The sequence below is a fragment of the Aptenodytes forsteri genome, unplaced genomic scaffold (genome assembly GCF_000699145.1).
Source record: "Aptenodytes forsteri isolate BGI_AS27 unplaced genomic scaffold, ASM69914v1 Scaffold84, whole genome shotgun sequence".
Classification (NCBI taxonomy): domain Eukaryota; kingdom Metazoa; phylum Chordata; class Aves; order Sphenisciformes; family Spheniscidae; genus Aptenodytes; species Aptenodytes forsteri.
In genome coordinates this window covers 267707-282803 of record NW_008795492.1, presented here as the reverse complement: position 1 = coordinate 282803, position 15097 = coordinate 267707, and the positions used below count along the sequence as shown (strand labels likewise).

General features: G+C 41.5%; 1 protein-coding gene across 4 annotated transcripts in view; it reads left to right on the top strand.

The window, feature by feature from the left end:
- Positions 1-169: 169 nt before the first annotated feature.
- The window catches only part of EEF2K (eukaryotic elongation factor 2 kinase), a 37018-nt gene continuing 22090 nt past the window's right edge, over positions 170-15097 (top strand). Inside the window, exons 1-6 of one of the 4 annotated variants that reach the window (XM_009281604.2) lie at positions 170-459; positions 7474-7743; positions 10093-10143; positions 11966-12066; positions 13651-13711; positions 14573-14610. In XM_009281604.2, coding sequence (XP_009279879.1) covers positions 7498-7743; positions 10093-10143; positions 11966-12066; positions 13651-13711; positions 14573-14610 — 497 coding nt within the window. In that variant the 5' untranslated portion in view covers positions 170-459; positions 7474-7497. Of the gene's footprint in view, positions 460-7473; positions 7744-7931; positions 8252-10092; positions 10144-11965; positions 12067-13650; positions 13712-14572; positions 14611-15097 lie in introns of those variants that run through there. The other 3 variants (XM_019472672.1, XM_009281605.2, XM_009281606.2) reach the window with 3 other exon arrangements.

Sequence of the window (15097 nt, the reverse complement as noted above, 5' to 3'; positions counted from 1 at the left end):
GGTTTTAATTACAGAAAATGGTGAACAACTTGGCGATTAGAGCCTGTAAAAGGCCGGCGGCCAAGCCGTGAGCTTCTGCGGTGACCTAAAAATAACCTGATATTTTTGTATTGGGCAACACTCCCGCATTTACGCCTGGAGATAATAGTTTCATCCACACATGTTTCCAGGATAGTGCAATTAATTTTAGGGCACGCCCAGTTTAAAAGTCCCGAAATCCTGTTTCTAACTGTAGAACAGCCCAAGAGGAGGACGGTGCTGGTGTGTGTGGAGTGGACGGCGGGGCAGAAGCCGCCTGCCTGTGGACCGCAGGCGGGTGAAGGGCTAGCTGAGTACATGGTGACAGCCTGTAATGGCCTCTAGGACTGTTGATGTTTGGATAATTTTTCAAATGCCTCAATATGCATAAAGCATGGGGTTGATTAACAAGGTGGAGTACTGAGCAAATGCTTACAAAAAGTAAGTGATAGTTAATTGTTCAGTGTATTTAAAGCCAGTTGAAACAACGGAGCTATTAAAATGGTGATGGAAGGACATTTTAAAGTTCTCTTGAAAGTTCCTTTTCTGTCCTTTTTTTACCCTTGTGTTTTGGCTACCACTAACATAGTATTTGTTTGCGTGTTTGGCAGAAGGGTGGACTTGACTCAGAAGGGTCATTTCTGTGCTTTACTGCTTGCAACTCTAAAAGCCATTTGCATGTTTGAAACCGCAGTGTGTTTCCTTGCACAGGCTTTTGAGTCCCAAACGCTTCGTATTCTGAGCTGGCACAAACTCTCCCATTCGCTTCATGAATTTTGCATCATTGCTCTCTAACACTCTGACTAATGCAATGCATTATCCCAGCTGTGCTTGCAGACAAACTGGATGTGATTTGTGCCACGGTGTTTGCAGTAGTGATGCACTGGAAGGAACCTGAAGTAAACACTTCTCGTTAGAAGATCTGTACTTGGTAAGAACAGATTTGTCAAAGGTAGCCAGTGAGTTGAGACATTTCTGGGTTTTCTAATCTTGTTTTTCATCAGAGCTGTTACCTTGACTCACTAAAACTGGTTTTTTGCCAGTGCATGGTGCAGATGAGACTAGATGTTTGCTTCACAAGGGTTGGTTGGGTGCTTGGAAAGTGCAGTAGTTCTGTAACATGCTACAGGATGTTAATGTAGCAGTGGGGTTGTTCTGGACCATGTTATGTAGCTTTTTATCTGTAGTTCATGAAGATGATAACAATACGTTGTAAGGTGCACAGCCTGTATAGTTGCTTAGGTTAAATTTCAAATCTGTATTTTAAAAGAATGTTAATCTGAAAAAAGTGATTTCTCTCTTAAAAGAAAAAACTGCTTGTTACTGTTACAGGTATTCTGCTAGATGGCTTTAGCTGATGTGGTATTAAACCAAAAGGGATTTAGTATTATACCAGGGAGAAGGAGGTCGTTCTTGCTTTAATGCTTCTTTGCAGAGAAGGTAGGATGACTTCCTCTGTTCTAGGGCAGTTCCTGTTCCCCTGTCCTGTGCTAAAGTGGTGCAGAGGGCTGTGTCTGAGCTGAAACAGCCACAAAGAAGTAGCTGGAGATGCTCCAGTTGTCCCTTCTTTTGCTGACTAGAGTAGAGCATTCCTATCACTCAGCTCTTTGGGATGCATTAAGGCAGGTTTCAATGCTGAGGCAGCTGTGGGGGTCTTTCTCAAGGTCTTGCCAAACCAGGAGTGTTTCATAACAACAGACACCCTACAAGAAACAAGTCATGTTTTACCAGCACTGTGATGTGAATTTTCCCCTCTGTTTATCTGTGTTTGCATATGCACTGTGCTTGGCAACATAGTGGATTGTCCTTGCAACTCACCTGCCCCTCCTGGTGTTGTGGCTCTTGGATATAAAAGCAAGAGAGAGAAAAATACTTCAGACAGGCATTGGAAAAGCCCAAAAAATAAGAGATTTGAGTAGATTTAATAACTGACTGTATTTCAGATTATCTTCATTTTGAATCACATAGTACAAGGTTGATTAAAAATATGGAATACATTTTCAAAGTAGATTGGAGTGGGTAGCTTAAATTACAGGTTGTATGATAATGCAGGCTAGGTTCTGTGCAGCCTGACTCTCTTTGCTGCTTAGCCCTAGGAAGGCTTCTGTAGTGGATGTTAAAGACTAAATGACGAAAACGTAGCAGCAATAGAAGCGGGGGTTCCTAGATAGCACGGCTTTATGCCATGATGCAGAAGCACAGAATATAAGCCTTGGGATGAAGCTCAGGCTTTTTTATAGGGCTTTTGGTCAAATAAAATGTGAGGTTTAGAGCAGTGTTTGTGGAGTGTAAAAGTTTGGTTATTGAATTCTGTTTTAAAGAGCATGTTACGTGACGCTGTTTTTTAGTAAATACACTTCCAAAGTAAACACCACAAGTCCTTTACAAGAAGTACGGTTCCAAGAAAAACTGACAGTTTTATAAACACAATTAGCTTTAAATACGAACTGATTTGTGTGATGATGTTCCATTTACAGAGTAAGTCACAGAAATCATGAATGTTTGCAATCACTGCTGCATAAACCTGCATTCCTGTTGCTGCTGCTTCTCGGACGGTCTCAGACCTGATGGATCTGCTGATGTGTATTTGACTGCAATAATAGAAATGAGCGCAGGACAGCAGTTGTGGATAATGAGGCTAGTCCAGAGCTACAGTATATCCTGGAGTTAGTCCCGTACTTGAAGCATCATTTTACATCTGCTGTTTGTGTGTGCTGACAAGCAGTAGAGGTTAATGTTCTCAAATACTCGTTAGACCCTAGCAAGACGATTGCAGTAAAAATGGTAGTGGCAACTGAGGATACCTTCCCCTTCCAGTTATGCGCTACTGCCTCTTTCCACAAATGATGGCTGTCACGTGGTCTTCGCTAGAAGAGCAGATTATATGAATGCTCCAAAGCTGCTTCAGTGCGAAGTCAGTTGAGTTGGCTCAGACCTCCTTCAGCAGTGGTTCTATAGCTGATGCTGCCTGATGCAGGTGGAGTTCTCATGTTACCTGTGTTGCTAGCTGAGCTGTGGGAATGCTACCACTGTCAGAAAGGCAGTAACCAACAACGTAATGCTGCTGGTGAAAGCTGCCATACATTAAGGCGCTGTTTCTGTGGTGACCATCTTCTCAGTAGCTGTGGTGTAAGGTCTGCAGCTATGAATACTGCTGTAGGAGTGTATTTATCTGGAACTATTTCATGGAGAAAGTAAGTTGAATATGCACAGAGCTGAAGAATAACAGTGAAGCAAAGCTGAAAACCTTGTTTTATAGTTGTCTTTTTAGGCTAGCTGGGTGAAAATTGGTGATTTAGCTGGTTGGGTGAGGTTCAGATGATACTTCCGTTAGATGGATGTTGGGAAGGAAGGGTGATACATAATATTGAGAACAAATTAAGTGCAATATTCTGTAAGCTCAAATCGTTGTTTTCAGGGATCCAGGACCAAAAGGATTTTAAGCTGTATGTCGTGTGCAACAAATCAAGATACGCTGCTTTGTGTAGTCTACTTCTGCCCTCTAATCAAGAACAAAACAGGCAGACCTGACCGTAATACATTCACAGTACCCATTTGAAGAGCCAGCAAAATTCACTGCAGTAGGCTTGCCAGCAAATATTTGTTTAAACTCAGCTAAATCTGTGTGAAGATTTGGGTGATTATTTTGCATTCATCTAACCCCTTCCTGTTTTTCATGCAGCAGAGCAATGTGAATAATCAAAGCTAAAATGAGGAGAAAATACTCCCATTAATTTGAGTGGGCCTGGAAGTTTGTGCTTGTGCTACTGGTTTCTGACTGCTTCAAAGAAAATACCCTTATGTGCTGATAGTGGTTTAAGAGTCATGGTGTGGTTTGTATATCTGCTTTATTATTTTTAAGGAGAAAAATGTACAGTAAAATCAAGCAGTAGCCCAGTCCCTCGTGTGTCTGTCCCTTTCCAGCCATCCCCTGGGTGTGCCTACGCTGGCTTTTTGTTCTGATTGGAAAAGAGCTTCTGAAGCGACTCTCCTGATCATCTCAGCTCATTGCACTTTGATTCATGTTGAAAAGCAGTCTCAGAGCTTGCAAACTAAACTCCTTGTGCATGAAATTTAACTGGAGAACATAGCACAGCCACTGGCGGTATCCACTCCCTGAGACCAGAGTAGAGTTAGTCTGAAGTAAATCCCTAAGAGGCGAATGGTGAGAATGACGGACCCTCAACGCAACGGTGCTGCCCTACAGACCAGCCCCCAGTTCACCGCAGTACTTGTGGTGTGGAAGAAGCTATGCTGTGTTGATGCCCACTGGGTTCTTGCCCAGGCATTAGATTCTCCTGGTGAGTTTTAATGAGTCAGGTTGTTCTTTGCTGTCAGCTTGGTTGTGATCAGATTTGCTGATTGACCTCAGCATTGAATAAAAATGCAACAGGAAACAGTGGAGTGACCTGGAGAGCTCCAAGCAGGATACAGTCATAGTGGAATCAGTTATATGTTGTTGTATTCTCTGTCCTGGTTTTGGCTGGGGTAGAGTTAATTTTCTTCCTAGTAGCTGGTACAGTGCTGAGTTTTGGATTTAGGATGAGAATAATGTTGATAACACACCGATGTTTTAGTTGTTGCTAAGCAGTGCTTACACTAGTCAAGGACTTTTCAGCTTCCCATGCTCTACCGACCGAGAAGGCTGGAGGTGCACAAGAAGCTGGGAGGGGGCACAGCTTGGATATTCCATACCATGTCCCCTCCTGCTCAGTACATAAACTGGGGGGAGTTGGCTGGGGGGGGCCGCTGCTCGGGGACTGGCTGGGCATCAGTCAGCGGCTGGTGAGCAGTTGCATTGTGCATCACTTGCTTTGTATATTCTTTTATTACTGTTGTTATTATTATTACTATTTTATTTCAATTATTAAACTGTCTTTATCTCAACCCACGAGTTTTCTCGCTTTTACTCTTCTGATTCTCTCCCCCATCCCACCGGGGCAGGGAGAGTGAGCGAGAGGCTCTGAGGTGCTCAGTTTCTGGCTGACGTTAAACCATGACATCTTGATAGAAGAAACAATTAACAAAAGTGTGTGGCAGAAAGGTCATTTCACTTCAATCTGTGTTCTCTTTAGTGTGGTCTGAGCTTTTGATGTGATTGCGTATTAAAGTCATTACAGAAAGTCATTAAGTTTGGCAAAGACAGGTGTTAGAGACTTCAGGAAATTACTCTGAAACCTAGAGTTAGTGCAATTAATGAGAACGGAGTTTCAGAAAATGTCAACTACCAGCAATTAGAAAAACATGTGAAGAGGGATGGATTATTGTTCTGTAAGGTTTCTTTGCTCTTTGAAGCAGCTGGTGTTAGATGAATCATGGACCTGTTCCACTTTGGCTGTTCATACCTTCCTCAATAGTTAGAAGCCTCCATAGACATGTACTTGATCGTGTGAGCGGGCTCAGCAGGAAAAGGACAAGAGTTCAGAGGAAAAAAAGAGCTTTAAGTGCAAGAGTATCCGGGAAATAGCCTGGCAGTGTGGAAAGGGAGCCTGAGCTATAGAGAAGCACTGTGAAGCAAAGGCACCACGCTGAACGGGAGGCAGGGATGCTGGCAGGTAACACCAGTTTCCTGCTCCGGCATGTATCCCTAGCCTTCTGCTTGACAGCATATATTATATACGATGGACTAAAATGAGCCCTTGCACAGAAGGTGCAATGTTACTCTACTCCAGGGGTGTCACGGCCACTTGCCCTCTTGTGTTTCAGAGGCCTCCTTGCTGAAGCTGTGTTGTGGGGTGACTTTATAGGTCTAGAGACTGGCAAACTCTTCTCTCTGAATGTCAGCGCTGGTGTCCTGCCGCCCGTGGCTCTGGACTGTGAAATGCGGAAGAATGGAAACTGTTTGCATCTGTATGGCTGGTCATGTGTGAAAGACACAATACTCGCCTTCCGTAGCCTGGGACTGTAGGAGTTTGTTTCTGTTTGAGTTCTGCTGAATCATCATAAACTGTTTCTTGGGTGGAGGCTGCTGGGCATGTTCTTCTTGTAAGATCTCCAGGGGTGGAACCTGAGCTCCAGGAAAAATACTGCCATGATTCACCTATCTTTTTTTTATAACGCATCTCTATTGCAGCAGTCAGGCTGTGCAGTGTCTGTGCTCTGCCTCCCTGAAACTGTTGTCACTAATTTGGAAAAGTTACAGTAAGATGGGAGGCTTTGCAGAGCTGCAGTTTTGATACCTGTATGGAACTCCCCGTATTGTTTACTCTAACATTGTTTAATGTGTCAGAATGCCTCAGTGAAATACTTACCTAGAATCTCACCTTCTGGGCTTAGAAATAGGATCAGATTTTAATAAAAACCCATGACCTGTCTGCCTCACACTGTTGCTTTTACTTTCAATTTGCTTAGTTTACTTTGGAGCTAGGACCCAGGAGAAGCCAAACCCTACCTATTCTGTTCTCTTAGGATCCAGGAAGCTACTAAAAAGTTGAAATAACCAGTGACAAAATCAAATTTTCTAACCTCTTTGGAAAAGAACTATTAACCAGGGAGAATATTTTTTCCTTTAAGCTCTGTGCTTAAAGCTAACACAGCTCAGAGACTTGATGCTGTTGAGCAGGCTGCCGTATTTGCTGTCTTTGGAGTTGGAAGAGGATTGTTTAGATGGCACAAGACTGGTCCAAAGTGAAATCCCTTCACAGAATGTAAAAGACAGAAGGGTTGAGGTACCCCTTACACATATGTCCTTTTGTCTCTCTAGTCTACTAGTGAGTGCACTTGGGCGGCAGCAGTGGAAAGGCAGGCTTCCTTTCTTGGCCTCTTTTGTACTTTGTCCTCCCGAGGACGTCCTGGGTAGCCTGGGCAACGTGCTTTGCACTTTCAGCAGCATGCTTTGCACTGTGGACCGTTGGCTGTATATGAGCTAAAAGCCAACTTAAATCTTGGCAATGATGGGACAATTTTCTATATTGTCCCAATAATACTCTCTAATTCCTTTGGCTATTAATTTTGTATGCATTATCCTTGAGAAGGCTTGTCCTGAAAAAATTTGAAAACCTGACTGTGGTGTTCAAGGTAAAACTCCCTTGAGTTTCTAAGACCAGTGTTGTGAAACTCAGCATTTCAGATAAGGAAGAAGTAAAACATTCAGAGGAGGAGATAGGAGCGTTAACTATGTCAGCCATAGGTAGCAGGTGGTGTTTGCAGTCCCTCAGATTTTATAGTATTATTCTATACTTGGTTATCTTCTTTTCTCAGTCTTGTAGCAATTTAAAAACTGAGTGCTTTCTGGAAACCCAGATATAGCACTGAGGTGTTCAAAACCACATGTAGGTACTTGGGGATCATTTTTATAGAGACATATGCAAATTTTTTTTTTTCTGCCAGTGTGCTGACATCAGTTTCGTGCATCATTTGTTCTTTTAATAACAACCCTTTTTTTTTTTTCTCCCACCCAGCTTCTTCCCACCATTTGCATGTGTGTTGGAATAGTGGCTGTTTTAATCATTGCAGGAGTTAAACCGACCTCCCACAAACATGGCAGACGAGGACCTTATTTTTCGTATGGAAGGGATTGATAATGCTAGATCGACTACAGCGAATTCTGGAAATTATCTTGATGCTGATAGTGATGATGAAGACAATTATTTTATCTGTCCAATAACTGATGATCCAGTTTCTAACAAGTCTGCTAGTATCAAAGTTGACAATTATTATAGCAACTTAGCAAAAACTGAACAGTACAGTTCAAGCTCTTCTCCTAGAAACTCTTTTAGCTTTAAGGTAAGTATTGGCTCCAGCCTTCAACAAGGTTTTGGTTTTGGTTTGCCAACTAAGTAGTTGGCATGAGAGATTCTCTAATTGCTTCATCTCTTGTAACTAACGCTTTTCACAGTGTGCTGACATCAGTTTCGTGCATCATTTGTTCTTTTAATAACAACCCTTTTTTTTTTTTCTCCCACCCAGCTTCTTCCCACCATTTGCATGTGTGTTGGAATAGTGGCTGTTTTAATCATTGCAGGAGTTAAACCGACCTCCCACAAACATGGCAGACGAGGACCTTATTTTTCGTATGGAAGGGATTGATAATGCTAGATCGACTACAGCGAATTCTGGAAATTATCTTGATGCTGATAGTGATGATGAAGACAATTATTTTATCTGTCCAATAACTGATGATCCAGTTTCTAACAAGTCTGCTAGTATCAAAGTTGACAATTATTATAGCAACTTAGCAAAAACTGAACAGTACAGTTCAAGCTCTTCTCCTAGAAACTCTTTTAGCTTTAAGGTAAGTATTGGCTCCAGCCTTCAATAAGGTTTTGGTTTGCCAACTAAGTAGTTGGCATGAGAGATTCTCTAATTGCTTCATCTCTTGTAACTAACGCTTTTCAGTAAAAAAATGCATCTGTTTTTTCCAGACCTGCAGTTAATTCCATTAAGCAAATAGTCTGACACTGCCATTGAATTGCTTACTGTCCCTTTTAGTTCAGTGGGAGATTTTCATCTACAAAGGCAGCAGATTCCAGGCGAGCAATTCACTGCCATTATGATCAAACCATTAAAAAAGCAATACGTTGATTGGGAGATTTAAAAGGTGATGCTTGTTGTAAGCTAAATTGGGGCCTGGCAGAAGGTATTTTATTATGGATTTTGCCAAGCAGAGTTAACAATCCATAATATTTTTATTTGGACAAATAAAATTGTAAATGACAAAATTGTAATGATAGGTTTTCAGGTTATAGTTCCTTCTTAGGGAGCTTTTAACATGTTGACTCTCGTGCTTGGGCATGAAGTGTCACACTGGCAGTAGCTCCTGACAGTGTAGTCAAGTAGTATCTGATTGTTTTAAAATGAACAGCAATCACAGCATTGCAGAGAGGTCAAAGGGGCCATAGTTGGTGCTTCCTTGGCAGTGTGTTCTGTTCCCCTCGGCTCCCTTTGCACAGATCAGGCCAGGCAAAGGGACATGAACCCACAGGCAATGGAGCCTCAAGAACGCAAGTGACATTCACTCTGTAGGTTAGATATTCCACATATGTAGCATTTGTGGTAAACTGGCATGTCTCTCAGATTTTGTCTAGACTAGGATTTAATGTGTTTTATTAACACATTTCTTGTTATAAATATTAACATATTATTTATTTAATAGATATTCTAAAATCTTGGTTATGCCTAATGCATGCTTTATTCCTGGAGAGATACCAGATAGTTTATTTCAGTCAGCTAACATATTAAGTAACACGTTAAAAGTGAAAACTGTCTTGTCTGCAGTAAGATTTTTACCAAGGCTAGTTAATAGAAACATTAAAAGGTACACATTCCTAAGGAAGGTGAAGAGTAAAAGTTTGGTATAGACAAGGGGGCAGATTTTAGCATATGCTATGCTAAGCAAGTTAAGACCTGATAGGGAGCTTAGTCTTCATTTGTGTGTGCATTTTAGCACCATTAAACACTTGCCTCTGGGTTTGCAGCATGAGTTCTGAGTCATGTGGCCTGAGATAAAACTGATAAGGACTTAAGAAACTGCAATTATTTCCTCCTTCCTAAGCTATCATGTTGCTTCTGCAGAATATATGTGCCCATGCTTTGGGCTCCACACTTCTAGTTTGGCATTTTAGCTCCTATCACAGATAAAATGCATTGGGTTGAGATGTGGAGCAAGCAAGTCTCCATCTGCTGCTTAAGCTGCAGAAATGGTGACTTCCAACACAGAGCGAAGCAGACAGCCAGAACTGATAACATCTTAAGCCACCACAGCCTGGTCTGATAAGAGTCCACCTCTCGACCCCAAAGCTGATGGCAGTGTGGGCCATTGATAATGAAATGCAGAGACAGATAGAAGTGTTACTATTAACTCTCTGCCTTTAAACAGGACTCAGCAATGTTTAATTGGCTAGTTAATAGGCAAGACCGTTTTAACACGTTTTCCAATAAAAAAGTTGCCAACTTACCTCAATAGGTTTGTTCAAAGACGTTCTAAGAATGAACTTAAATTAGGAATATAATTTGAAAAGTGGCTTTTAAGTGGAATTTTTTTTTCTAATTAACAAAGAGAACAGAGACTCTTTGTCAATCATTTGTCTTACCACATGTATTTTCCTACTTTTATGTTTCTCATGCATCCTTTAGAATGACACACAGCATCGTTCTAAGCACGGCTCTGTGGTTGACCATAGTCGGGTAGGTTAAAAAGAAAATGTGAACACCATATCTAATAGATGCATTAAGATTTTTTTTGTTTTGGTTTTTTTTCCTTTTATGGCCTTTTTTTGTTCATTATTTTATTGTCTGGGAGAACTGCTTGCCTCAGCCCATAAAAGTCATCAAGTCAAAACTAAAGAAGATATCTGTTAAATGAAATAGTGCCCATCTTTTGTTCTTTACCCTGAAATATCACTTCTTTTAAAGAACATATCTGTAGTTGTTTCTTCACAGCGTTTCCTACTGTGGACAAGAATAGAATGGATGCAAGACATCTACTTAGTCTGTATGGCAGCCGTATGCCTACAGCAGGAGAAAAATTGCACCGTTAGCACCATTTCCATGAAGTCCAACTTCTGTTTGTTTTAAGATTAGAATACAGCTTTTGTACAAAGCACCTCACAAGAGCAAGCACAAGTAATTAATTTATTTAAATCATTACCTAGCATGGACACAGATCTCCTTTTGGAGAGGGACCCTACTCAAGAACGATTTGACATAGATAATTGACCAAGCAATTCTACTTGTTTCTGTCTCTCCATTTCTTTCATATATATATTCAAGTATGGAAGTTCCCAGGTCCGTATGAAATGTGTATCATCACATGATCTGAGGCAACTTCATTTCCTTATGAAACATGTAGGAAATCTTTCTCAGCATATCTTTTAAACTTGTTTTATTTATTGTAGTATTGTGTTCATTTTGTGGTTTTATTGTCAGAAAGGGGAGCATTTAAATTGTTTGCAAGGTATGCAGATTTACAGCTGAAATAAAAATAAACATGAACAATTTAAAAGCTCAGCCGCTTCAAAAACTTCTTGATGACATTGCTGACACCAATTTATACTGTATTTTTTTAAAAAGTTTTGACTGAGATTTAAATTTGAAAGGAAGAAAGCCCCAATATTTTAAAAGTTACTGTTTCTGCATACTTGAAATTCAGTCAGAGAGGCAGTAACAAAATCTCAGAGCTCAGTATTTCTTTACTGGCGGGGGGGGAGAGTTGCCTTTTCTCCTGTTCACCTTGCAGAAGGCCTTTGCCACATCACAGGAACATATCTCCAGTTCTCTCGGAACAGTACAATGTAAAAAGAGGGAGATCAAAATGTTAAGAGAAAAGCATCCAAATTGGCTCCTAGAGAGAGACTGTTTATATTCCAGAAAACTCCTTTGATTTTTTTTTTTTTTTTTTTTTTTTACTGTTGACTTGGTGGAGATTGAAGTAGCTACTTGTCTGGAATTGTTATAATAATCCATTTTTACAACATTCTAATTTCTTCTTTCTTAAGCTGAGCACAATTTGGGGGCCTTGGGGTTTACAGAACTTCTTTTCTTCGTCCGTATTGCCCTATCGCTAATGGACTTTTTTATGCTTACACTGCCAGCATATGCTGTTCGTTACAAAAAGTTAAAAATCAAAACAGTAAAAGTGAATTAATATCATCTAGGTGTGACTTACCACTATTTGCAGCATATGTTAGAGATATTTGTAAATTACAACAGGTTTTGCAAATTATATTTGGTATATACTAGACCAGATTCTGTTCTCAGTAACTTTACGATGGTGCAAACTGAACCGAAACCTGATGCTTTATATTTCTGAGCTGTGTTTCATTACACTTGAAGCTATAAAATGTCATCGTGGTCTTCTGTACTGCTTGGTCCCTGCTCTGAATAGTGCTTTGGGGGTTTGTGTAGTTGCACGTCTTCATAGCATTAGGATCCTGATGTGCTCTAGAAAATGCCGTTGTTGTGAGTTGCTGCTGATTATAAATAACCTGCCAGTTTGTAACTTCTTCAGGAAACCTGGAAACATGCTATTCAGAAAGCTAAGCACATGCCTGATCCGTGGGCAGAATTTCATCTTGAGGACATTGAGATGGAACAAGCCACTCGTTACAGGTCTGTGGGTCTTTCTGCTTTTAATGCTGATGTTAAACAGAATGTGCTGGTTTATGCAAGGGCCGTGTTTGTGTAGTGCAGAATATGTGTAATTACATAGCTGAAGAACTTTCAGTAATGCCCAAAGTGAGCATGTCTTAACTGAATCTCCCAGGAATATGTAAATACTGCACATCATCAAAAAATAAACCTTTCAGCAAACCAGTGTCACACTCTTTCTCTCTCTCCCACCTAAGTAGTATCTATGAGTTTCACTATGTAGACAGGAAACAAGGCTGAAAAGTATTTCCTAGTTGATTTATTAATGCTGTAAACTTAATCTAATAAGGAAATGAATCCCAATAAAGAGGCAGCATACTTAGTTTAAATAGTTTAGAAAAAAAAGCAACATAACACTCTGTGCCTTTCCCAAAATATCAGTTTCACTGTTGCCTGTCCATGCAGTATTGCAGCATGTGGCTGGAATTTAAATCCTTATAAAGCCCGGAATAGCTCAGCATGGTGTACGTGCTGAAACTGAGTTTGGCCCTTAAACTATTCTCAGTGCTTTAGCACAGGCTTTGCCAAAACGTTTACCCTACTGACACAGGTTTCTAGGTGGAAGGGGTAGGAGTTAGAGGCCAGTTAATTACCACTTAGTGTCAGTGTTTGGGGAGGCCTCCCTTCCAATCACATAACACTGTCACGCAGTGCTGCTCTTCTCCATAGACTGCATCTGTCCCTGGTCAGCCATACAGTCCTAAAATAGTTGCATATTTTAAAATACAAGTGATAATATTGGTTTAGGGCTACTACCCTATTAAAAAGAGATGGCTCTGATATTCCTATTTCCACCTCCTTTGTCTGCTGCAAACTAGGGTGATACAGAATATATAAGGGGGCATAGGGGGTGTCTGTGTGCATGAAGTACTCGGTGCAGGTTAGGGAAATCGGGCTGGAAACAATCACGTGTTAGTGACTCAACTGCTGTGGTTCTCAATTTGGCTTTTACTGTGTTCGGAGTTAAGGGGGTGGGGAGAAACCACAGTCGTACTCTTTGTATTGCCATAAGGTTGTGCAGAGACTTGCTCCTCCCTTGGTGTAGTGTTGGGCAGTTCTTGGCCCCGCTGCTTTTCACAGCCGCAGCTGGTGCTGCGTTCTGCTCACATCCTCCACAGCCCTGCAGCAAATCCCCAGCCAGAACCAGGTTTATGAAGCCCAGGGTTGGGGGAGACAACCTGTCCAGTGTGTAAGGCTTGGTAAGGCTCTTTCTGCCCCCAGTGTACTGCCTGTGCATCATGGAGGAGATTTAATGTCAAGGCAGATAAAGCCTAATTTGTAGCGTTGCAAAAGTTTAGCTTCTGTAGTGGAATCTGTTCATTGTCAGTAGGATTCAGTGTCTCTTCAAAGAGCTATACATATTTCTCCTTTCCTGCCCAAAGTAAGGAGGGCAGGAGTGTGGTGGGAAGACTAGAAGTTTTTGTGTTGAAGTGGCAGCAGCGCTTTTTAGCAGTCAGCTAGAGATAAGGAAGGGTAGGCACTGGGGATGGGAGGATTTGGGTTCCCTCTGCATTTTTCTAAGAGGCACATCTCCTGATTTTGCAGGTACAATGCAGTTACTGGGGACTGGGTTGAAGATGAAGTTCTCATCAAGATGGCTTCACAAGTAAGATCATTGTCCTTCATGTTTATTAGCAGCCAAATTTGTCATTTTCTTCCTGTTACTGAATAGTGGCAGCAAGATGTTTTCCTCGTATAGAAGTTTCGAAGTCTCAATGTCATTCTTTTCTCCTACCTCTCTTTTTCCTCGGCTCATCCATTATGTTTTGGTGTCCCAACAGCCTTTTCTCCCCAGAGTAGAGTAGAACATGGAGTCAGCCCTTTCCCATCAGCAGCATGAGACATTTGTTCCTTTCCCAGTGATCTCCCTCCCATTTCCTGCTGGCCTTATCTCCCTGCCTGGCAATAGTCCTTACTATTTTGTGTGCTTCCAAATAACTTCTGTTCTTAGGATGAAAACGGACTGAGTTTTTGGTATGTGAGGGTAGAAGCTACTGTCACTTCCCAATTAAATCATGGGGTTGGTGGTGTGTTGGAATTGCCTTGCTCTGTGCTACTGACGTAGTACCTCGCATCTGGCAAGGTGATGCTCTGTTTGGCACATCCTGTATGGAAGCCTAAATGGGGAGACCATGAGGTCTGTGAAGCCACCCTTCTCTAGGCAGTCACAACAGAGCTGACTCTAAACTGGAGGGAGAATTTAAATAGCTTCTTTAAAAGTCATATCATGTCTACTCCATGGGATATTGGGGGGGGGCTTATTCCCAGTGTCTTTTCCCCAGATTCCTACTTACACTGCCAGTGGGTTTTCACTTTTCTTTGAGGAGACAGATACTGTATAGAGACTGAGAACTGCTTTCTGCAGGATATAAAGGGGAAAGACATGGTTGAGTCTCTTACTGGATAGAAATTAACTTTGTGGAAATGGCAATGCTGGGTTTTTGTTTTTTCTTTTTCTTTTCCCTAGCCTTTTGGCCGTGGAGCAATGCGAGAGTGTTTCAGAACGTAAGTATCTGCTCGCTTTATCTTTGTTGGCCTCCATGCAGTATTTTCTTCTGTGATGACTGGAATTTCACTTAGGTGTGGTGGAAATTGTATGAAGTGGGGCTGCCCATTAGCTCCCTGCTGTGCCTTTCTAAAAGGCATTAGCTGAGGGGTTTATTCTTGTTTGTGTGACTCCAGCCGCAGCACAGGGAGTGGGGTTCAGAAAGCAGAACATTCTCTTAAGGGAAGCACAAGCAAGTGTGATGCAGGCATTCAATGAGCTTGCTTTGGAAAGTGTCGTGGTTTAACCTCAGTCAGCAACTGAGCACCATACAGCTGCTCGCTCGCTCCCCCCTCCCTGCCCCCCCCGTGGGATGCGGGAGAGAGTTGGAAGAGTAGAAGTGAGAAAACTCGTGGGTTGAGATAAAAACAGTTTAATAATTGAAATAAAATAATGATAATAATAGTAATGTAATAATGATAATAATAATATACAAAGCAAATGATG